The 25,021-nt window shown below is 44.0% G+C and overlaps 1 protein-coding gene across 1 annotated transcript in view; it reads left to right on the top strand.

Annotated features, from left to right (window-relative positions):
• The window catches only part of BNC1 (basonuclin zinc finger protein 1), a gene marked incomplete at both ends in the record, with an annotated part of 30,045 nt that extends 21,618 nt beyond the window's left edge, over nt 1-8,427 (top strand). Inside the window, 2 exons of the mRNA XM_082847871.1 lie at nt 1,649-3,495; nt 7,743-8,427. Coding sequence (XP_082703997.1) covers nt 1,649-3,495; nt 7,743-8,427 — 2,532 coding nt within the window. The remainder of the gene's footprint in view (nt 1-1,648; nt 3,496-7,742) is intronic.
• Between the last annotated feature and the right edge of the window lie 16,594 nt (nt 8,428-25,021).

The raw sequence follows: 25,021 nt of genomic DNA, 5'->3' as shown, positions 1-25,021 counted from the left end.
CTGAGAGTTTGGGGTTGAGGAAGGGAACTTACATTGCAGAACCGCACAGCAAACAGTTACAATTTCATGCCACACCTTCCTGTTCTTTAAAGCCCTCTGCCATCCATCCTACTGCCAATTTTCCTTCCCAGGCTCCATCACCTTGTGATATTTCTCTTTGCATGCTCTGGCTCATTCTCTCTCTGCCTCTCCAGTTCCTTTTGGCCTCCTCGCATTTTCTCTACGTCTCTCCATCATTCCATGCCTTTCGGCCCTTCTCTCATCTCTTTCCTTTGCAGAGTGTTGTGCCTCTTTTTCTGTACCATACTGTGGGGGGTAGGCCTTATGCTTCCTATCCAGAGAGGCTATCAAGGTGTTTCAACAGCAAAGAACATATTCCCTGGTGTGAATTCTATCATTTCTCTGACATATGAAACAGCTACAACATTTTATTTCTTGTCACTACACTAGAAAATGTCAGCTAACTTTGATAAAAATTTCAACGAAATGGGCGGATGAATGTTATTTCCAAGACTAACATACACTTCAGTCTATCTCAGCTGGGCCATAACCCTGAAACAAACACTAATAACAGCCATTTATTGACTTAGACCCTCTTCCAGTAATCTCACAAGGTAGGTAGATTATCCCCATTTTCCAGTTGGAAAACCAGAGACTGAGTGCTTCTAAATCTTGCTGAAGTCACTCAGCTTGTATGCAGCAGACTGAGAATTTGAACCCACTTCTTTCGAACTCTGACAATGCCTCCAGTCTTCCTCTGGAAACATGTTTGCTCACCTCGAGTGCAGGACCCCCAGCAGGCTAGAAACCACCTTTTATGTAGAGCAGCATTATGATCTTACATTATGACATAGATCAATATTTAATGATCCTAATAATCTTGCTTTCTAGTGTTAGGATTAAAAATATGGAATCAATTACCTTGAACCTCTAGTGCATGAAAAATTTATGATGTTACATTCCTCATCATCTTCAGAACTCTTACATGCACTGTGAAAAATCTCAGTAGGCCATCAAATACATGTTCTGTGATAAAATATTTATTGTAGTTTTGGGAAAAGTTAGGCCTTGCTAGAGTTTGAAAGATCTCCAACACTCCAGTGTAATTACAGCTCTGCTTTGTGAACACAGGCAATAGATCAATACAGGTTCATTTGTTTTTCAATGTTAGTTGCTTGGGAAAGATTATTAAACTTGCAGCGAATAAATACTTGAACTATATCTAGGCCTGATTGCCTCATCTATACTCTTTAGATAAAGAAGCTACTATTGTTCAAATGATACATATTTTAATTTTAGTGGAGGAAAATTATGCCTGATGCAGGACAACCAGTTGGTTTGAAATAAGATGGAAAATAATCACCAAACTTCCCTTAGGCTTGAGTGATATCATTTTATTTCTCTCTTCTGGACCACTGCTTACCTTTGTGCAGTTTATTTTCTGCACAGAGTTTCTGTCCTAGGACAGTGGGGTGAGCGAGGGCTGAACTCATCAAGCCTTGGGCTCACAGGGGTGTCTTTTTCTAATATGTACAAAAGTGCCCTGTGGTGCTGGTGGAGGCCCTGACCACATACGTGGTTCCTTTCTTAGAGAAAAGAGTAAGGAATAGTCAATTAATTGGCCTTTTTAATTCTGGTTTGGGTTTAGGATTCATCAGGAAAGGTGTTGGATCACTGGAGCATCATGACCAGTGAGGAAGAGCTGGCCACCTTGCAGCAGTTCCTTCGTTTTGGAGAGACCAAGTCTATCGTTGAGCTCATGGTAATTCAAGAGAAGGAAGAGCAGTCCATCATCATCCCGCCCTCCACGGCGAACGTAGATATCAGGGCTTTCATCGAGAGCTGCAGCCACCGGAGTGCCAGCCTCCCCCCTCCTGTAGACAAAGGAAACCCCGGCAGTATACACCCCTTTGAGAACCTCATAAACAACATGACCTTCATGCTGCCCTTCCAGTTCTTCAACCCCGTGCCTCCCGCACTGATAGGGTCAGTGCCCGAACCATATGTGCTGGAGCAGGGTCAGGACCAAAGTCAGGACCCCAAACAGGAAATCCACGGACCCTTCCCCAACAGCAGCTTCTTAACTTCCAGTTCCACCCCATTTCAGGTTGAAAAAGAGCAGTGTCTAAACTGTCCAGGTCCTGTTACTAAAAAGGAAGACAGTGCCCATTTAAGTGACTCCAGCTCATACAACATCATCACAAAGCTCGAAAGGACACAGTTGTCCCCAGAGGGCAAAGTGAAGTCCGAGAGGAACAGCCTCGGCACAAAGAAGGGCCGGGTGTTCTGTACAGCGTGTGAGAAGACCTTCTACGACAAAGGCACCCTCAAGATCCACTACAATGCCGTCCACTTGAAGATCAAGCACAAGTGCACCATCGAAGGCTGTAACATGGTGTTCAGCTCCCTGAGGAGCCGGAACCGCCACAGCGCCAACCCCAACCCCCGGCTGCACATGCCAATGAACAGAAACAACAGGGACAAAGACCTGAGGAACAGCCTGAACCTGGCTGCCTCTGAGAGCTATAAGCGCCCCGGTTTCAGGGTGACTTCTCCAGACTGTCGACCTTTCCCTGGCTACACTGGTTCAGGGGAGGATTCCCGGAGCCAGCCAGCCTTCCCAAGCATTGGCCAAAACGGAGTGCTTTTTCCCAACCTGAAGACGGTCCAGCCGGTCCTTCCTTTCTACCGCAGTCCGGCCACCCCGGCTGAGCTAGCAAACACACCTGGGATGCTACCTTCCCTCCCTCTGCTGTCCTCTTCAATCCCAGAACAACTGGTTTCCAACGAGATGCCATTTGATGCCCTGCCCAAGAAGAAATCGCGGAAGTCCAGTATGCCCATCAAAATAGAGAAGGAGGCTGTGGAGATAGCGGATGAGAAGAGGCACACTCTCAGCTCAGATGAAGACATGCCCCTGCAGGTGGTCAGTGAAGACGAGCTGGAGGCCTGCAGCCCCCGGTCAGACAGAGCCCCGTTGGGAAGCTTAGGGAAGCCTGGTCCTGAAGGAGAGAGGCCCTGCCATCTCAAACCGGCGATCGAGTCCAGCGGAGCCCTCCGCCAAACCCCCGAGCAGGCCACATACAACTCGGAGAGGGAGACTGGGCAGAAGTCAGTGCTGACCGTGGTGCCACGGGACGGGGAGGATGGTGGCCGTGAATCTCACCTCACCCCCGGGGTGGAGCCCTGTGTCCCTTTTCCTGACTACGTCAAACTGCAGCAGCGCCTTCTGGCTGGGGGCCTCCTCAGTGCTTTGTCCAGCCGGGGGATGGCTTTTCCTTGTTTTGAAGATTCCAAAGAGCTGGAGCACTCAGGTCAGCACACATTAGCGAGGCCGAAGGAGGAAAATCGCTTCCAGTGTGACATCTGCAAGAAGACTTTTAAAAACGCTTGCGGTGTGAAGATGCATCACAAGAACATGCATGCCAAAGAAACGCACACGTGCACGCTGGAGGGCTGTAAGGCCACATTCCCCTCCCGCAGGAGCAGAGACAGGTAAGACGTCTGGTGGCAATCCTTTCTTCCAAGGCAGTGGTTCTTAAACTTTAGCATGCCTCTGAGTCACCTGGAGGGTTGTTAAAACAGATTTCTGAGCCCTCCCCCTAGAATTTCTGCTTCACTTGGTCTGGGACGAGATGTGAGAGTTTGCATTGCTAAGTTCCCAGGGGACACTGATGCTATTCCAGGGACCACAGATTGAGAAACGGTGTTCTATAGATCCAGATTCCTGGATTTTCAATTCCAGAACTTAAACTCATTTAGCCACAAAATCTGACCTGAAATGATGTGAGGCTATTTTAATCTTTTTAAATCTCCCTTTGTGTGGATTTTTTTACTATATATTCCATACAGAAATGTTAATGGATTTATTATGGGGGCATTGCCACGATATGACAGTATATGCATCATTCTGCCTTTTTAAAGCCTGAGAAATTCTGGATTCAGAAACATCTGGCCCCAAGGGTTTGGGATAAGGCGTCATGAACTAGTTCACACAATAAAGGGGGAGGAAGCGGGGGAGCTTTTAAAGTTAGGATTGTAGCTCCCGAAAACTTCTCTGATTTTCATTTCACACTATGAAGTCCACAGAATGAAACGTTTTCTCCGATTTCTATTTAACCACTATTTTTGAAAGGAAGAATAGCTGCCTGATTGAAGATTTTTGAAATACTAAGATATCAAAGAGTAAAGGCAATTAACAGGTTATTTCAGTGTCTGTGATGTATGGTTCAAAGATGAGAAGTCTTTCAGTGCCGGGTTTTCATGACCCCACCACACAGAGTCAGACTGTTTGTACAGAGCGCCCGGGTATAGAGTATCTCTCATCGCTCTGGGGACACAGCACTGGCGTTACTATCTTACTTGTGCTTTTCTTAATGAACTTGAGTCACATAACCACTCTTCAGGTCGCCTTCCTCCCCAGCCTGTAAAGGGAAGAGGAAGCTTACCAAAAGATGACCCCAGGAGGCTTTAAGGAGAGAACCAGCTCACTGATGAAATGCAGCATTGTGGATGCTAAATGGTTCACAGAATATCAAAATGTTACATTCACTCAAACAAGCTTGACTTCGAGCAGCTCAACACCACCATTGCCCCAGTCCAAGTTGTAGCACCTAATTTATTAAGAGGGTGAAAATGTATAGACTCCCACACACATTCCTGGACAGGGCTCCTAAGAACACACACATTGTCTTGAGCAGAGAGGATACGGCAGGGGTGATATTAGTTAAAATTCCTGTTTCTGTTGCTGGATGTTGCACCAAACCACCAAGATACCCAAATTAGTGAGCCAGTGCCCCTCCTCCACCCTCCAAGAAGGGTGTTCGATCATGAATAAGCTGTCGTTATAAAGAAGAGATAGTCATATCGGTCAGGTTATCCTTGATATTTATGATACTGTTCTGACCTACATTGTCTACTAAATTAGAAGACATATTGAATTTCAGATACTATTTATATTTATTTTTCATATATTTAACATTTTCTTATTTTGGAACCTCTTTGTGATGCAAACCTCCTGCCCCACCACAGGAAAACATCTTTCGTTCTAAATGTAAACCACTAATTCTAGTAGTCTAGAACTTGGACTGCATTTTCCCTAGAATCTGTGATTAAAATGATACTATTTTAAACAGGACTTTGTGAGCAATCCTGGGCCCACCACCATTTTTCTGAGTCAGAGATGAGACTTGCATGGCTGTAATGATAACTGATGTCCTCTCTTCAAGCCACTGCTACTGCCAACAGCAGTTCCTAGGACCCATCACAAAGGGACGAGGACAGCACTGTGGATACTTAGCCAACAAATAGTTAATAACCTTCTGTGTTAGGTGCTCTAGACACAGTTCCTGCCCACGAAGGCCAGTGGGGAAGACAGAGCAGTAAGCAGGTGATTACAGCTGAAGGTGGTGGCTGCTAGAAGCGGGGGTATTCTGTTACAGGCACATGGGAGGGCGCCTAACCAAACTCTCTGAGAAGTTAGGGATGGTTTCCCAGAGGAGTTCTGTCTAATCCAGCAGCTTGCAGAAGTTTTGGTCTCACAGCCCCTTTACAAATTCTTAAAACCTCAAGACCCTCAAGAACTTTTGTCTATTTGGGTTTATATCTATCAATATTTACTGTATTAGAAATTAAAATTGAAAAAATATGTATCACATCACTTAAAAAACCTATTATACGTTACCATTACATTTTTATGAAAAATAACTACATTTTCTGGATCAAAAACTTAGTGAGAAGTGGCTTTGTTTTACATTTTGCAAATATCTTTAATGTCTGGTCTGGTAGAAGACGACTGGGTTCTCATACCAGCTTCTGCATTCAATCTGTTGCAATATCACAGGTTACGTAGCCTCTGGAAAACTCCACTCCACACTAGTGAGAGGATGAGCCTGAAAAGGGAAAACAATGTCTTAGTATCATCATGAAAGGAGTCTGACTTGAGGGACATCCTGAAAGGATCTCAGGGACCACTAGGGGTACCCAGACCGCAATTTGAAAACCACTGGTCTCAGCTTATCTAAATAGTCACAAACGGGAGGGAAGAGTTGGAGGGGGAGGTGTAGAGGTTGAAGGGAAGAAATGCAGACCTGGGCAGTAGGCACAGCATTAGTCCTGCAAACAGAAAGCCTGGCACGTGGTCCACAGGGTTTTTGAAGCTGTGGTACTCACTGGTCTCAGGGGACATGGCACCTTGGGAAGTGCATCTAACCCTCTGAGGATGGTTAAGGAGGAGAGAGGGCTTCCCACATGTTAGCTCTTGGTGTTCATGGGATCCTCAGGATTGAGCAAAGAAAGGGCCCAGAGGTTTGCTTTGTTGCATCAGGGACCTTTCTGTGCAAGGTCTTCCAGTAAATGTGTTTGTCAGACGTTTTTTTTGACCACTTGTGTATACTGGAACCTGTATGTCAATCTAATGTCTGGTTTTCTGCCGAGACATACCTGCCCCTTCAACCCAGGGTGCTGACATAATCACAGGGTAGAGTTGCAGCTGAGAAGAGCTGCTTGCAAAGTGGGTGATCTGGGAGTATAATTCTGATTATGTCCCAAGAAAAGAATGTATAAGAGGATTAAAAAGAAGTTCAGAAGTAAATTTGATACATGTTATGAGTAACACCCCTTCCATATGTCCTTGGAGATTTAGAAGAGAAAATTTGATTCCTTGTCATTTAGGTGAGGGTGTTTTTCCCAGTTTGACCCTGGCATGCCTTCTGATCTGTGTTGGGGGAGGTATCTTCCCTGTTTGGAATAATCTCCAATCACCTTTAAGATTGTACCCTCTGGTAAGGGGTGTTTTTGCTCATCAGTAGTTAGGGGATCTCTGAGCAAGGCCGACATTGATTGACAAGTTACATCCAAATGATACCTTATGAGTAAAAGGCATGTGTCATAATGGATACTTATTATCTGCCCTTTAGGAGTAATCATTGGGTAGATGATTGGCAGTGTGCTCACAGTGCTGCATTTGCAAGATTTCTGTCTGGTATATAGTGAAATGTTGCAGATATGAACTAAATTTAGCACACACACATGTGCACACCCCACACACACACTCATGCACACACATACAATTTCTAGCCAGATTATCACACCTGTAGAACTTGCGTGGGGGTGTGTATGCAAATACTCTAGACCACCATGCAAGCCACATAGGAAATTTTAAATTTTCTGGTAGCCACATTAAAAAAGTAAAAAGAAACAAGAGAAGTAAGTGTTAGTAACGTATTTTATTTCACTCAGCCTATCCAAAATATTATCGTTTCAGTATATGTCATAGCCACCTTTCAGGTGCTCATACACTTATGAGTAGCTGTCATACTGGACAGTGCAGCTCTAGAAGATAATATTTCCCGGTTGCATTGAAATAAAGTCCTCTGCTTAGTTCCTTATTGTCTGTGACCCGTTTTCTTCTGGGATCTCCTGGTTCCAGTGTCCCAGTTGAACTGGCCTAACTGAAGTAGCCCAGCCATTCTCTAAAGATGAGGTACCAGAACTTACGTGTCAATCAGATCGTGGAAACTGAAGAGAACTACATATTCTGTTGACCTTTCTGGTCAAATGCTAACTTGTGACAAGTAGTGAACGGCAGTGGACAGTGTCCACCACACACACACTGTATCACTTCTCTCATGCCACAAGCTTTCCTGGTATCTGCCTAGCGTCTCTACTCAGAATGAAGGCTGTCTTTAACACACCAGAAACAACAGCCCAACCCATTGCTAACCGTCTTTTCACTCTTGTAGACACAGTTCAAACCTAAACCTCCACCAAAAAGTGTTGACTCAAGAAGTGTTGGAGAGCGGTGAAGACCATTTCCGTGCAGCTTACTTGTTGAAAGATATGGCTAAGGAGGCCTGTCAGGGTGTGGCTTTCACACAGCAAACCTCCCCGACATCTGTCATCTTCAAGGGAACAAGTCGGACGGGCAGCCTGGTTTACCCAGTAGCCCAAGTCCACAGCGCCGGCCTGGAGAGCTACACCTCCGGTCCGCCAAGCGAGGGCACCATCCTGGATTTGAGTACTACCTCGAGCATGAAATCGGAGAGTAGCAGCCATTCCTCCTGGGACTCAGACGGGGCAAGCGAGGAAGGCACCATGCTCATGGAGGACAGCGACGGCAACTGTGAAGGGGCGAGCCTGGTCCCCGGGGAGGATGACTATCCCATCTGCGTCCTGATGGAGAAGGCTGACCAGAGCCTTGCCAGCCTGCCGTCTGGGCTGCCCATAACATGTCACCTCTGCCAAAAGACGTACAGTAATAAAGGGACCTTCAGGGCTCACTACAAAACTGTGCACCTCCGCCAGCTCCACAAGTGCAAAGTCCCGGGCTGCAACACCATGTTCTCGTCTGTTCGAAGTCGAAACAGACACAGCCAGAATCCCAACCTGCACAAAAGCCTAGCCTCCTCTCCAAGTCACCTCCAGTAACGAGGTAGTGGGCCACGTTTGCTCAGATAAGCATTTGTCGTAATTCAGGAATCAGGTAGTCCAAAGAAAAGCTTCTAACTCTGTTTAGTTACCATTTGTGGCAAGCGAAGCGAAGAATATTTGAGTTGACTTCATAGTCTTCGACAGCAGGATGAGCAGAAGACGAGCCTCGTGAGAAGTTGCCATTGGGGTGGCGTTTCCTATTATTTTTCTTAGCCCAGGAGGTTTACCACTGACATAACAAAAACTTGCAGAAACGTGGTTTTCCCCAGATTTGTTTACACATTCCCTGGGAGAGCTCCAGGTCTGCAAGTTGACAGCAGGGTCCCAGGACCTGGGGGCAGCTTGAAGTGAGGCTTGTAGTATTAAGGGTCAGTCAAGTGTCCCGGGACACAGACTGTCACCACGGGTGACACCAGGAGCCACTCCCAAAGATCACATTTTTGAGTTCCTGCTTTAATGAGTCTGAAGTCCAAACTGGAGTTTGGGAAAATGACTGTTTGAGACTATCCCTCCATTTAGATTGGAGAATTGCCTTTTGTCCCCCTGAAGATCTCATGTGTTACTCCAGGGAGTTCTCAAAGGAAGCACGTTGGCCTCTAATACGTAGGAACACAAATGTTACCCAGGATCTTAGTTCTCGCTCTGTAACACGCGTTAAGAAGCTAGGGGGAAATACTTCATGCACTTAAAAATAGTGGTCTTCAATTTAATTTAAAATGTTTGCTAATATTTAATTTGTGTTTATGTTCTGTGAGTGTTTGTGGTGAGTGCAGACATGTCACAGTGTGACCTCTGGGTCTCTGCTCAAAAGCAGAACAAGTGACAACCTAAACTGCAAAACCACTGCCCATTTTTGTTTGGTGACCTTCAGCGTCTGTTCATTTAGATCCCCTGTGGAACAAACGCAGGCATGACTCTGGCAGGACCATTTGTATATATTCAGCCAGAGTGTTTAGAGAATGTGGTCCTGATGGTGGTTGTGCATTTTCATTATCACTGGATCCCTCAGTCTTCACCCTTTTATAAATGTGTAAGATTAGGATGAACTTTTGAATTTACATGGTAGAAAGAAAAGTAGGACATTATTGCCATACTGTATGTCTTAATATTTAACTTATTCTGAAATATATTCTGTACCATTATACACATTTGCTGTTGTAGAAAAGAAGCATAATAGGTCCTGTGAAAGGAGACCCTGTCCTGAAATTCGGCATTTACAATACCCTAAAAGTCCATGGTTGGGAAAAAGAAATTGATTTTGTATTAAAACTTCAAGTTAATCACCTTTTTAAACTCATGGTTGGTTTGAGTAATGAAAAGCATCCTTAAAGAGAATTGGGGCTTTATAAGAGATACTATTCCTCTGACCCAAAGGTGAAAAAAGCCAATAACCTGTTACTGATTATTTCAACATTTTTTTTAAATAAATGTGACGACTTAAAATTTGTCTCTGCTTAAAGTGAGATGTATCTTTCAACTGTTTTGTTACCCAGCTGTTTAATATTCCATTGTCCCCAAAGTGGAAAAATTTGTATACAAATGAGTTTTCTATGATTTAATAAAAATATATGACACACTTTTTGTTTAAAAAGGCAAACCTTTGTCAAAGCAGTTTTGTCATACATACTGCGTGTTGTGTGAGCGCTTGTGATCATCATTCACACACACACACACACACACACACTTATGAATTTTACAGATCTAACCACTCAGGGAAGGTCTGGTGGACAGGAATCAGTAACTACTGCCCCATCCTAACAGGAACTGCAGCGGTTCATGAATTGCAAAGAAATCAAGTGGTTACTTCACTGGGAGGAGGGGCTAGGTATCACTTATCAAGGAAAATACAGGGATTTTTAAAAATCTATGCTATCAAAGATAAGTCTTATGGCCAATGCTCAAAATGGAATGTAATGAAAGATTTAAGCCTCTTCTTTCTTTCTTAAATACGCAGGGTTTTTTTATTTTTTTAAATTTTTATTGGAGTATTGTTGCTCTACAATGCTGTATTAGTTTCTGCTGTACAGCAAAGTGAGTCAGCTATATGTATGCATATATCCCCTCTTTTTTGGATTTCCTTCCCATTTAGGTCACCACAGAGCATTGAGTAGAGTTGCTTGTGCTAGACAGTAGGTACTCATTAGTTACCTATTTTATACATTAAAGTAAGTTTTTATTACTTATCTTTTAACAACTTTGCCTCTTTCTTCTACCCTTCCAACATATAGATAAAAGCACAATCCCACCTACCCATCCAGCCCCCCTCTCAGGTGATGTCAGTGTCCCTGCTTCTTATTTCAGTGAGAGAATAGGAGTCATCAGAGGGGAACTTTCTTAGCTACCGGCATCTGCACTGCTCCCGCCCGGCTCTGGGCCATGTCATCTCTTGCCTGGATGCCTGCTGTAACCTCCTCACTGGTCTGCTGCATCCATTCTCATCTCCTACAGTATCCAGAATGTCCTTCTAAGTTACAGATCCGGTTCTGTAGGGCCCCAGCTCGAAACCCTCCAAGGTTTCCCTTTAGCAGTTAGTGTAAAATCCAGAGACCCTCCCAAGGCCTACAAGGCCCTAAAACATTTTCCTGCCCCTGCCGCTTCTCCATTCTCTTTTCATTACAGTCTTTGTCAGCCGTCTCTCCCTCCCTCTCACCATAGCAGCTGTTCCAAACCTCCAGTTTGCAAGGTCCCACCCCGTGGACTGGTCATATTCACAGAGCTGACCTCACTTCCTGCTCTCTGAGAATTAGGTGGGAACCCCTTCAGCTTCTCCCCCGGTGCCCACCAGCCCCCATCCATTTGTCTGTATTCATACCCATCTTCATGTGGTCACATCTGCCTGGACCTCCTGAGAATCTATCTTGTGCCTGGCAGACAGTCAACAGTGAGCTGCAGCCCTCTGTGAGAAGGTGACCAGGATCCCCCCTGCACTCCCACCGCCCATTTTGCCCTCACACGCAGACCCGTCACAGCCTCCTTAGGTTCATCACCTCCCACGGAGGGATCCGAGTCTCCCTAACTCAACCTTTCTGATTTTATCCATGTGTGCCTGGGTGGCTAGGTTAGTCTGGGTCCTCTAAGAAGCAGATGCCAGTAGGACTAAATGTACAAGGATGGTATTAAGAGACACTCTTGAGAGAAAATAGGGAGCTGAGGAAAGCGGGAGGAGCCAGCAGATGCAATGCAGGGCTGACCCCAAGAGAAGAAAGGAAGGAGGGAAGATTGGGTGAACGCATCTTGAGACCGCCATGTACCTGAGGAAGGTTCAGCATGGCCTTTGGGGAGTCCCTGTGTCCAGATGAACCATCTGAGCAGTCGGCCCCGCTCTCCCGGGAATGGGTTCCCTGGGAATCGTTTCCCTGCCATGCTCCGTCTTGGCTGCGAGCAACCCATGGGGAGTGTGGCCACTGTGCAAACGTGGCAGTGGACGTAGAGCATGATAGCTGTAGCAGTTGGCCAACTCTTACCTTTCTAAAGCCCCTGGGTCCTGTTCAAGGTGCATTCAAACCTATATTTTTCTCTAGACTCAGAAGAAGAAAAAAAGAAAGACTCACTTTCTTTTTGAAGACTGATGCTCTCACCTCATCCCTCCAGCTGCCTCAAGGTTGTCGTTCCATCACTTTTCTCCTCTCCCATTCATTATCAAATTCGTCTTTCTAATGGTTCCATCTCTGTAGCCTGTGACATCTGCAAATCTCTCTCATCTCAACGATTAAAAGAAAGAAAAAAGAGCTCTCTGTCCCCCCTCCCCCGATCCCTTCTGGTGACTCGTCTTTCCTCCCTGTGCATCCAATTTCCTTAGAATAGTAAGACTTTGCCTCTGTCCTCTGGCTGCACTAATCTTGCTCCCGGATGGCCATATCCAAAGGACACATTTGGTTCTTTGGTGAACCTGGTCCCTCCCTGGCCTTTTTCTCTCCTCATGCTCATGCTCTTGGTTGTCTTATTCATCCCCATGACTTGCACCCCCAGCAGGATCCCTTCAGAGCTGCCCTCTTGACTGTTGGTTATCATGGAATAACCCAGAGCATCTCCAGTTCAACTTGTCCTCAGCTCAGTTTGTCGTTTCCCCACCAATCAAACATTTTTCTCCTTCTGTTTCCTCGGATTGAGGGAGTGGTGCCATCACCTGGCCAACCCAAACTAAAACCCTGCAGCCTGTACTGAGTGTGGTTAAGAGCATAGCCGGTACTGAGCGTGGCTAGGAGCATAGCCGGTACCGAGCGTGGCTAGGAGCATAGCCGGTACTGAGCGTGGCTAGGAGCATAGCCGGTACTGAGCGTGGCTAAGAGTATAGCCGGTACTGAGCGTGGCTAGGAGCATAGCCGGTACTGAGTGTGGTTAAGAGCATAGCTCTTTAGGTCTGACTGTCCTTGGCTGTTCCACATACTAACCTGGTGACCTTGGCCAAGTAACAGCTTCCCTGGGTCTCAGTTTCCTCATCTGTATCATGAGTATAAAAATATACTCATGAGCTTTGATAGTTCATGATGAGACTCAAATGACGTGGTGTATATGAAACACTTAGCACAGTGCCTGGCACGTACACCCTCAACAAACATTAGCCGTAAGCATCGTCTTTGTCACCATCATCATCCCTATCCTAGACTTCTCCTTTCATCTCACTCCCAACAGCAGCACTCAGTCACCAAATCCGAACGGCTCTACCTGCGAAAACGCTCTCACACCCTTCCCCTCTTTCCTGCTCATCATCGATGTCAGTTCATCAAGGCAACCCTCCGCTCCGTTCTCTGAGAGTATTTCAGCAGCCCAAGGTCTGACGGTGCCACCCCCTCCAGGGACTTACCGTCCAGCCAGGCCTCAGCCAGGCTGACCCCCTGCAGTGGCCCCACAATCCTGGGGCTAGTCAGGCCCCGAAGGCCCTGCATATGCTGCTTGCTCTGCAGGAATCGCCTTTCCAGTCTCTGACCCACTAACCCTTGGTCCTCCTTTTGAGACTCAGCTCAGGTGTCATCACTTCCTGAAAGCCCCTGGTGACCTCACTGTCTCTCCCTCTCAGTGTTGAGTGAAGTGAGCCAGTTCTTGGCACCCATGTGCTGTCAGGTTTACCCACAGACTTGCCCTCCCCCACCCCAACCCCTCCTTTGGCAGGTCTACTGTCAGCATTCACCCCTCACCAAGGGGCTTTACTTGTGACCTCTGGCTGTCAGTCAACAGAGAACCCTCTACCGTGTGCCAAGCATGCAGAACACACAGTGGTAAATGTAATAGACATGGTCCCTGCTCTTGTGGAGTTTAAAGCCCAGCAAGGAAGACTTATAATAAACCAAAAAACTTAAAAATGACACAAGCTGAATTTCCAGAAGAGAGGTCTCTCTATCTTCAACCTCTCTCACTAGCATCCCTTCCTGCAAGGCCCACCCAACTGAGGGCATGGGGTCATGACCTCCCCGTGACCCCCCCTCCTCAAGATTGGGCACTCTGTCTCCACGCCCAGGTGCGTGGCTGCTTAAATGTAACTTAACTGTCAATTGCCTGCAGGTCCCTAAACCTTCAGCCTTGTGGGTCATCCTTCTGTTTATATTCACATTAAATAACTCCCACACTTTAAGAAGACTCATCTCAGCAATCACTTTCTCCATCAGCCTTTGAACATTAAAAACACACAAGCCTCCCAGATTCTGGGAGCAAACTTTCAAATCAATACAACTTCAACTGACAGATGAAAACTAACTTCTTTGCCCTTCATCCTAGGGATCTGATAATATTCACTCCTCCAATCAAGCTTTCAAAAACCCTTTTCTCCCTCAGCAGAGGGTCGAAGACCATGGGGGCATAAATATGGCCTATCTTAAGGTTTATTCTGAATGAGCTAATCCACTCACATCCAGATTTTCCCTGATCTCTTAGACTCTACCTCTACTAGGAAATTGTATAGGTCACTGTTTTTTTTTCCTTTTTTAATTGAGATAAAATTCACATAACGTAAAATTTACCATTTTAAAGTATACAATTCAGCAGCATTTAGAACATGTACAGTGTTGGGCAACCACGACCTCTATCTAGTTCCAAAACATTTTCATAACCCCAAAATACAACCCTGTACCCATTAACAATCACTCTCCATTCCCCCTTCACACCGGCCCCTGGAAACCACCAATCTCCTTTCTACCTCTGTGGATTTGCTTATTCTGGGTATATCATATAAATGGAATCATAAAATATATAGTCTTTTGTATCTGGCTTCTTTCAGTTAATGTAGTATTTTCAAAGTTCATCCATGTTGTAACATATCATTCCTTCCTATGGCTAAATACTATTCCATTGTATGGCTATACCACAACTATTTTCATTTGTTTTTCCACTTAGTGGACATTTGGATTGTTTCCGCTTTTTGGCTATTTTGAATAATGCTGCTCTGAACATTCATACACAATTTTTGTGTAGACATACGTTTTCAGTTCACTTGGGTATGTACCTAGGAGTGGAATTGTTGGGTCATATGGTAACTATATGTTTAACTTTCTGAGGAATTGTGAGACTGTTTTCTAAGGTCACTGATTCTTAAATGTAGTTGCACGTTGGAGTCACCTGGGCATCTTTTAAAAGTACCACTTCCTAGGTCCCATCCTCCGAGGTTCTGATGTAATCAACCTGCTTTGTGGCCTTTGCAGGGAGAGTTTCAAAGTTCCCCAGATGCTTCTCCTCAGCCCTGGTTGAGAACTTCCAGTATACAGACAGAGAGGACTCAGAGATGATGTCATTAATCAATAACTCCTGAATCTGCCGTCAGAAGTCAGTGTTTTCAGACCTGCTTGACTGTGAGAATTTTCTGAGGCACTTACTAAAAATACAGATTCATAGGCCCCTCCTCTGGAGATGGCTTAGGGAGTGGGCCTCAGGGGGATCCTGGGAATCTGAAGTTTTGACGCACATTTCAGGTCCACCTTATGATCCGGCAGGTTTTGGAAACAGTATCATAGATCCTTGCTTCTCAAAGTGTAGGCCTCAGCCAGCCACATCACCATCACCTGGAGCTTGTAAGAAATGCAAATTCTCATACAGCTAAATCAGAATCTGCCTTTTAGCAATTCCACGGTGATTATAAGCACATTCGTATCTTTCTTTTTTTTTAAGATTTTTTGATGTGGACCATTTTTAAAGTCTTTATTGAATTTGTTACAATATTGCTTCTGTTTTATGCTTTGGTTTCTTCGGCCATGAGGCATGTGGGATCTTAGCTCCCCGACCAAGGATCGAACCCTCACCCCCTGCATTGGAAGGTGAAGTCTCAACCACTGGACCCCCAGGGAAGTCCCAAGCACATTCGTATCTTAAAAGCACACTTAGACTCCTAAATCTCAAGCTGTATCGTCCCCGGACAAGTGGTTCTCCAAGTGGACATGCATTACATCATCTTAAAGTGGACATGCATTACATCATCTTAAAGGCTCATTGAAGCACAGGTGGCTCTCGGAGCTTCTCATTTAGTAGGTCGAGGCATGACCGGAGAATCTACACTTGTAACAGGTGATGCTGATGCACTTGGACTGGGGACCACACTTTGAGAATCCCCGGTCTAAAGTCCAGACCAGGATTTCTCAATCTCGGCACTGTTGACATATGGGGCCAGATAATTCTTTATTATCTGTAGGGGGCTACCCTGTGCATTGTAGGATGTTCAGCTGCTTCTCTGGCTTCTACCCACGAGATGCCAGTAGCATCCCCAAAATTGTGACAGCTAAAAATATCTCCAAGCATTGCCAAATATCCCCTAGTGGGGATGGGTAACAAAATAGCCCCCAGTTGAGAACCACTGGTCAAGACCGTTCCTAAAAGGGAGGGTCTGTCACTCATCCCATTCCTGGGAGAGGAGAGTTGTCCCCTGGCTCAGGCAACCTCTCTCAGCCTCTTCTCCCACCCCCTCAGATCCTGGGGAGCATCTACAAAGGAGCCTGAGACGCCCTGGGGCAACACCTTTCACCCAGGATTTACTCACAGGGAAATGAGACCCTGGTCCCAGCTCCCTGGCAATTGTGGGGTACAAGAGAAACGTCTGAATCTCTGAACGCCAGCTTTATAGTCCTGACAGGTAGCCCAGCCCCTGTGACCCTCCCTCCTCACCCATAACTCCTTCTGTGCAACGTCTACTTTTGGCTACTCATTAAAACCATATTTTCCAATAAACTTTTTTTTTCATTTTTTGGCCACGCCTTGCAGCACGCTGGATCTCAGTTCCCCGACCAGGGATCAAACCCGCGCCCCCTGCATTGGAAGCGCAGAGTCTTAACCACTGGACCACCAGGGAGGTCCCCCAAGAAACTTTAGAAGTGGCTTCAGACACATTGTATAAAGAACTAAATGCCAATTGGTCACCTGATGCTTTTAAAGCTACATCCTGGAAATCTGTGATTGATTCTTAATTCATCTGTATTGCTATATTTTCTTTATGTTCTTTGCAGAGGGCTGGGAATACTAAGAAAAAACAAACGATTTTTTAAAGGAGGTGCTTGGCTTTCCAATCTTCTTTGATGCTTGGCCACCTTTCAGATTGTTGGTGAATAGTGCCCTCTGCTGGAATGTCTTGGTTATTGCAATTGGCATTGTGTGCTGCTGGAGTCCTGTCTGTCCTGGGAAATAATGTGTTTGGAAATTCCCCTCATGTCCTCCAATGCCAAGGCCAGGTGAAAAGAAGACATGTTTCCTGAATGTTCTTAAGCCCGCTTCGTGGAGTTGAGTGTCTCCACCTAGGGCACTGGTTCAGGGTAAGTTCACACAGGCTCCTTCTGTCACTCCCCAGTTTGGCACTTGCCTTCCTAGAACAGGTGAAACCAGAGCCCTTCCAGCTCTCCAGCCTGCCTGCATGTGGAGGAGTGATGTGGTGGGAAGGACACGTTTAGGGCCCCCAGGCTCCTGGCTTCACCTTCCACCTCTGCACGTCCCTAGCTGTGGGGCCTTAAACATCTCTAACGCTTGGAGACCTCATTTCTCCATCGACCAAATGGTGGTTTCAGATTGTATTTCATAGTGTTCTAGGAACCTCACAGGGACCTCACAGGCCAAAGGGGGTATGAGGAGTTGCCAAGAGGGCAATGACCAGCACCAGAGGAGTTCATTCCCCTTCTGTCTGGTCTCATATGTTAGGTTTTAATATTTTGTGTTCTGCTAAAATACATATATATATTTAATATATGTATATTATATATATATGCCACACCTTCTTTTTTTAATATTTATTTATTTATTTGGCTGCGCCGGGTCTTAGTTGTGGCACGTGGGATCTTCATTTGCGCATGTGGGACCTAGTTGCCTGACCAGTGATTGAACCCAGGCCCCCTGCATTGGGAGCACGAAGTCTTAGCCACTGGACCACCAAGGAAGTCCCAATATGCCACGTCTTCTTTATCCATTCATCTGTCAACACTTAGGTTGTTTCCATGTCTTGGCTACTGTGCATAATTCAGCAACAAACATGGGAGTGCAGATATCTCTTCGAGATAGTGACTTCATTTCTTTTGGACATACACCCAGAACAGGGATTGCTAGATCATATGGTAGTTCTATTTTTTATTTTTTGAAAAACCTTCATACTGTTTTTCCATAGTGGCTGTACTAAGTTACATTTGCACCAACAGTGCACAAGGGTTCCCCTTTCTCCACATCCTCACCAACATGTTATCTTTTGGCTTTTTTTTTTTAACTTTTTTTGGTTTTACACACACACACACTGTATTTTATTTTTACAAGAGATAAATCAACTGACACCAAGCATTGTAAATGGATGACCACAACAAAAGCAACAATGATTGCAATTACCAAACACGAAACACACTCATACTATGTCATAATATTGACATTCAGTCCAGGAATCCTCCACGGTAACAGCTCCTTTACTTGCAGTGAAAATTGATTTGTATATTTTTTGCCTCTGAGTCCTTGTGGGATTTATTTTATTTTATTTTTTTATTATTTTTTTTTATTCAAACAGAAAGTCACAAAAATTATAATCATCCTCATCAGTTCACTCAGTCCCATGTAATTAATTTTTTTTCATCTTGATCTTTTGGTAGCACTTTTATGAATTCATCAGTTTTCCATTAGAGTTCTGAAAATGCTTATTCAGTTCAGTAGTATGGTCAGTTACCAGAAACCTGTACTTGTCGGAGTCTTTTCCATTAATTCCTTGAAGATGAAACTCTTTTATAGGAACATTTTTGCAAAAGCAGCAGAGTACACTCAGAACTGTCTGTAAATGACAAAACACTTTAAAATGACCACGGTTAAAGATTTGATGAAAGTTCATAGTAATGCAATTGACAAGGAAATTTAGTTATTTCTGAGATATACATTTTAAAGTAATAACTAGAATTATGACTTATAACATTATACCAGAACATATAAGATTTTTAGAAATTTCATGTAATGTCTGAAACATTTATATTAACATATTTCCATACAAATAACCCAAAGAAAGTTTAGTATTAGTTGGGGGGTTTTTTTGTTTTATTATACTGCAGGTTCTTATTAGTCATCAGTTTTATACACATCAGTGTATACATGTCAATGCCAATCGCACAATTCAGCACACCACCATCCCCACCCCACCGCGGTTTTCCTCCGCTTGGTGTCCATACGTTTGTTCTCTACATCTGTGTCTCAACTTCTGCCCTGCAAACCAGTTCACCTGTACCATTTTTCTAGGTTCCACATACATGCGTTAATATACGATATTTGTTTTTCTCTTTCTGACTTACTTCGCTCTGTATGACAGTCTCTAGGTCCATCCACATCTCTACAAATGACCCAATTTTGTTCCTTTTTATGGCAGAGTAATATTCCATTGTATATATGTACCACATCTTCTTTATTCATTCGTCTGTTGATGGGCATTTAGGTTGCTTCCATGACCTGGCTATTATAAATAGTGCTGCAATGAACATTGGGGTGCATGTGTCTTTTTGAATTATGGTTTTCTCTGGGTATATGCCCAGTAGTGGGATTGCTGGGTCATATGGTAGTTCTATTTTTAGTTTTTTAAGGAACCTCCATGCTGTTCTCCATAGTGGCTGTATCAATTTACATTCCCACCAACAGTGCAAGAGGGTTCCCTTTTCTCCACACCCTCTCCAGCATTTGTTGTCTGTAGACTTTCCGGTGATGCCCATTCTAACTGGTGTGAGGTGATACCTCATTGCAGTTTTGATTTGCATTTCTCTAATAATTAGTGATGTTGAGCAGCTTTTCATGTGCTTCTTGGCCATCTGTATGTCTTCTTTGGAGAACTGTCTATTTAGGTCTTCTGCCCATTTTTGGATTGGGTTGTTTGTTTTTTTAGTATTGAGCTGCATGAGCTGTTTATATGGAGGTTCCTTAAAAAGCCAAGAATAGAATTACCTTATGATCCAGCAATCCCACTACTGGGCATATACCCAGATAAAACCATAATTCAAAAAGACACATGCACCCCAATGTTTGGCCTGAGGCGACCCAGCACTGGAGCCTACCTGGGCTCTTTGGTGGGGCTAATGACAGACTCTGGGAGGGCTCACGCCAAGGAATACTTCCCAGAACTTCTGCTGCCAGTGTCCTTGTCCCCACGGTGAGCCACAGCCACCCCCCACCTCTGCAGGAGATCCTCCAACACTAGCAGGTAGGTCTGGTTCAGTCTCTTATGGGGTCAATGCTCCTTCCCCTGGGTCCTGGTGTTCACAGACTACTTTGTGTGTGCCCTCCAAGAGTGGAGTCTCTGTTTCCCCCAGTCCTGTCGAAGTCCTGCAATCAATTCCCATTAGGCTTCAAAGTCTGATTCTCTAGGAATTCCTCCTCCCGTTGCCAGACCCCCAGGTTGGGAAGCCTGACGTGGGGCTCAGAACCTTCACTCCAGTGGGTGGAGGTCTCTGATCTAAGTGTTCTCCAGTCTGTGAGTCACCCGCCCAGCAGTTATGGGAGTTGATTTTACTGTGATTGTGCCCCTCCTACATTCTCATTGTGACTTCTCCTTTGTCTTTGGATGTAGGGTATCTTTTTTGGTGAGTTCCAGTGTCTTCCTGTCGATGATTGTCCAGCAGCTAGTTGTGATGCTGGTGTTCTCGCAAGAGGGAGTGAGAGCATGTCCTTCTACTCTGCCATCTTGGTTCCTCCTCCTCTTTTGGCTTTTTGATAATAGTCATCCTAACATAATCAGAACAGCATGGCTTTTGTAAAAGAAGGGAGTCTCTCTGACCTAAAATCCAAGCCACCAGAGAAGAGACTTGAAGATATAGTAAAGTGGAATCTTTTCTTAAATATCGGGATTTTTCTGAATGCAAAAGTAATACAAACTCATGGGGGGCTGAGGGGAGATGGATGAAAATACAGAAGAAGACAAAAGTTTAAAAATCCCACCCTGCCCTCATCCTTCCATCTGTTTCCTTTCTTTTGTTAAAAGAAAAGTCGTGTTTGTTTAATTATTTACTCTTCTTTTTATCTAAGTAATATTTATTTTGGCTATTATATTTATATTCTCTTAGATATTATATTTATATATTTCTAAGAGCTCCATATTCCAAAGGAGTAATTCTTCTTGGGATGTATGGTTTTCAACTGCCTACGTTCCTTTCCTCCTTTGCTTTTGCTGTTTCCATGCGCAGAACCTATGCAAGGTTCTTTCTGATGATTTTTCACCTTTCGGTGGGGCTGGTTACTTGCTGAAGAATAGAGTGGGTATGAGTGAGGCTGAGCAGAGGGAGGGAGGAAATGGAGAGAAATGCTCTATCATTTTAGTCTATAAGGAGATGTCTTGTAGCACTTAGGAATGCTTTGAAGCATACAACAGAAAATTCAAAAAATTAGTGTCAGACAGCATTTATTTCAAATACAAGAAATGTAGGCATAAGTAACTGCTGGGATTTGCGTAGTGGCCCAGCCTGGCCAGGGCCACCATCTCTGCAATTCTCTTGATTTTTCCCTCATTGTCAAGGAACAATGAGGCCTCTCTGACTCCAGTCACCAACCTGAACTGAAGGTAGGAGGAAGGGGTAGAGGATTGGCACTAAATAGGTTTTTCTGTATTATCAAGAAAAGCAGTTTTCCCAGAAGGCCCTAGCAGATTCTACTTCTGTATCATTGACCAGAACCATGTCACATGGCCATATTTAGCAGCCAGGGAAGCAGGGAAAGCAAAGATTTAGTGTTCCTTTCCTCTGTGGTGGAGGTGGCAACAATGAAAGAGTTTGGAACTATCTACTGAGTTAGCCAAGTAACAGAAACAGACTCACAGACATAGAAAACAAACTAATGAATACCAAAGGGAAAAGGGGTGGAGGAGGGATAAATTGGGAATTTGGGATTAACAGATACACACTACTATATATAAAATAGATAAGTGAGGACCTACTGTATAGCACAGGGAACTATATTCAATATCTTGTAATAACCTATAATGGAAAAGAATCTGAAAAAGAATATATATATTATAAATAAATAGAATATATATATTCAGTGGTACATATATAACTGAATCACTTTGCTGTACACCTGAAACTAACACAACATTGTAAGTCAACTATACTTCAACATAAAGAAAGCCAGTGGGGACTTCCCTGGCAGTCCAGTGGTTAAGACTCCACGCTTCCACTGCAGGGGGTGCAGGTTCAATCCCTGGTCAGGGAACTAAGATCTCATATGCTGCGTGGCACAGCCAAACAAACAAACAGTGGTTTCCACATCTTTCCTTTGTCCTGGGACTAAGTCTCCTTTCATATTCCATTTTTCAACTGGGTGGTTGGCTCAGAGGTTGAGTCACTACTCCCTGTGCTACAGTCTGGAGATTACTGCCTCTTCTCAGAAGCCATACAAACTAGGTCACCAGCAACAAATTTGGCCTTCCAGTGTCACTTCTCCTTCAGCTCCATTTCCCCTGCCTTTCCAGTGTCCACCTGGCCTGTACAGGAAGTGTCCTTCTTCTTTCATGATTGACACCTGCTTCTGGATCTCACTGCTGCCATCTAGAGTCTCCCAGGTGGACGAGTCACTCCCAAGGGGGTGCACAAGATGATCAAATGGGCTGAAGGAAGAAAATATGGAGCTTCAGTTGATCTTATTTTTATCTTGACAAAACAAAGAAGTTCATCTTTACTGACCTTGAATATACAGCCAAACAAGGGCACCCTTGTTTGGCTCGTGTGTCAGGTGGACATGTGGTACATATTTGGAAGACTGGAAGCTAAACACATAGAGAAGTTGACAGTGGCTCTCACACTCCTTTCCCTCTCAGTGTGTTGCAGAGTAATGCAGTTTATGTGTGCCCAGTTTAGAGGATTAGCAACTATACTATCTAATTTTAAAACCTAGCTAACACAAAGTGAACACGAAGTTTACAGAAATTCCTGCCAAAACAAAAACAAAACAAACAAAAAAAAACTATGGTGTTATGGAGTGGAAAACTGCACAACCTAAAAGTTGAGAATTATGTTTTATTCAGTGGATTTGCTGAGGACTCAAGCCCGGGAGGCAGCCTTTCAGATTGCTCTGAAGAGGTAAGAGAGGAGCCCAGGATATACAGGAATTTTTACAACCAAAACCAGGTAGTCGGAACATCAAAAGATTACTGTTAATTAAAGAAAAACCGGACATCTCAAGTTACTCAATTTAGCACTTTTCTATGTATGGGAAGATGCAAGAATCTGGGCTCATTGAAATCATTCCTTTGATATACACCTCAGCTATCTGGGGCCAGAATCCTGTTTTTCTCCAACCTGAATCCCCTCAGGGTGCACTGTTGGGGGTGGCTGCAGTGGCTGCATCCTTTGTTTACTGATATGGCAGGAGACACTCATTGTCCACAGCATGAAGACAATACTAAAGCAAGCACAAACAAAACACTAAGATCAAAATGGCAGACATAACACCTCTTTTACTGTTAGAAGTGAACTTTTCATCAGCCACATTACAGAGTAAAAACTACAACAATCTAATCAGATCTACGGAAAAAAAGCCAAATTTTATCCAAAAAAAAGTATTTGAAGCATGGATTCTTATATGAGTAAAGATGTGCTGTTAATAAATAAAATTTAAATGATTTGGCTTTGGGCTTCCTTGGTGGCGCAGTGGTTGAGAGTCCGCCTGCCGATTTAGGGGACATGGGTTCGTGCCCCGGTCTGGGAAGATCCCACATGCCGCGGAGCGGCTGGGCCCATGAGCCGTGGCCGCTGGGCCTGCGCGTCCGGAGCCTGTGCTCCGCAACGGGAGAGGCCACAGCAGTGAGAGGCCCGCGTACCGCAAAAAAAAAAAAAAAAAAAAAAAAAATGATTTGGCTTTAAATATTGTTTAGTCCATTAAAATCTCATCAGTTTAAATTTTCTCCTTCAATCCATCATTTATATAATTCATGAACATACCAATATTTGTATATAAATTACAGGGTTATGTGCTGGGGTGCATCTATTTTATTCTGATAGTGGTTTACAATCAAAACTGTTTGGAGAAGACTGCCCCTAGCAATGAACCTTCAGGTCTCTGACCTTCCTCAGATCGGGAGGGTTCTTGGTCATTAACTACACAACTCACTCAAGCTATTGTAACCAGAAAAGGAATTTATCAAAGGGCATTAAGTGGCTCACAAAACCTTTAGGGGAGCCAGACAGCAAGTCAGGTTTGGAGGCTACACAGCCAGGAGCAATGCTGGTCTAGCCACACAGTGTGATTCACCCAGCAAAGACCTTTCTTCTTCTACAGTGAAGACCCTATGCCAGCTGGGACCTCAGTCACTGGGTCTGGATGCCCTGAAACTCCACCACACTGCACCCAAGGCCAGACCCCTCCCCAGCCAACCTTCTAGAAAATGAAATCCACAAAGTTCCTGCCTCCTCCTGGCTCTCTTTCACATCAAAGAAAGTCTTATGCCCATTTCAGAGCCTCGATCATATTCTTTTTTGATGGTTGTTTTTGATGAGGTTTGAGGTGGGGAGTAGGAGGAGGAGGAAAAAAAAAATGCCTTTACTTTGCCAATTTTAATAGTAATTTTCCAATTTGGGTAATTTAAACATGTAATTTAAAAGAAACATTTTCTTTCTCCTTTCTTGATCAATCTATCCAGAAATCTGTGTTATTTTTTTCCTTCAATTTGTTTATCAGTAACACTAGTTCATTTTTCTACTTACTAATATACTACTTTTATCCTTATTAATTCCTTACTTCTGCTTTTCTTGTGTTTATTTTCTGTTTTCATAAGTTGAATGCTCAATTCATTTATTCTCACTCTAGTGTAAGAATTTGGTGCTAAGAATTTAATTCTTATGGAGGTTTTAAAATATAATGTTATTATTTTTAAGTAGTATAATTTTAACTTTTATTTCTTCTTTGATCCAAGATATAATAAAATTGTTTTGTTTTCATTTCCAAGTTTTACAAGATTATTTCTTTGTTTAATCTTAGGTTATTACTTTCTGATTTTATTGCATCATGATAAGATGTAGTGTGACCTGTACCTTTTCAGCTTTGAGGGATTAATTGAGGTTTTCTGTGTAGCCCAGTATCCAATTAATTTTTGTAGATGTTCCGTAAACATTGGGAAAATTAGACCCAATAGGAGATTCTTTAATTTCTAGGTGGACCTTTAAAAATACTTTGTTATTAATTTCTAGTTTTATTCTAT

The sequence above is a fragment of the Leucopleurus acutus genome (assembly GCF_964270905.1).
Source record: "Leucopleurus acutus genome assembly, chromosome: 1".
Lineage (NCBI taxonomy): Eukaryota > Metazoa > Chordata > Mammalia > Artiodactyla > Delphinidae > Leucopleurus > Leucopleurus acutus.
Note: the sequence above shows the minus strand (reverse complement) of the source record. Positions and strands in the feature narration are given on the sequence as shown.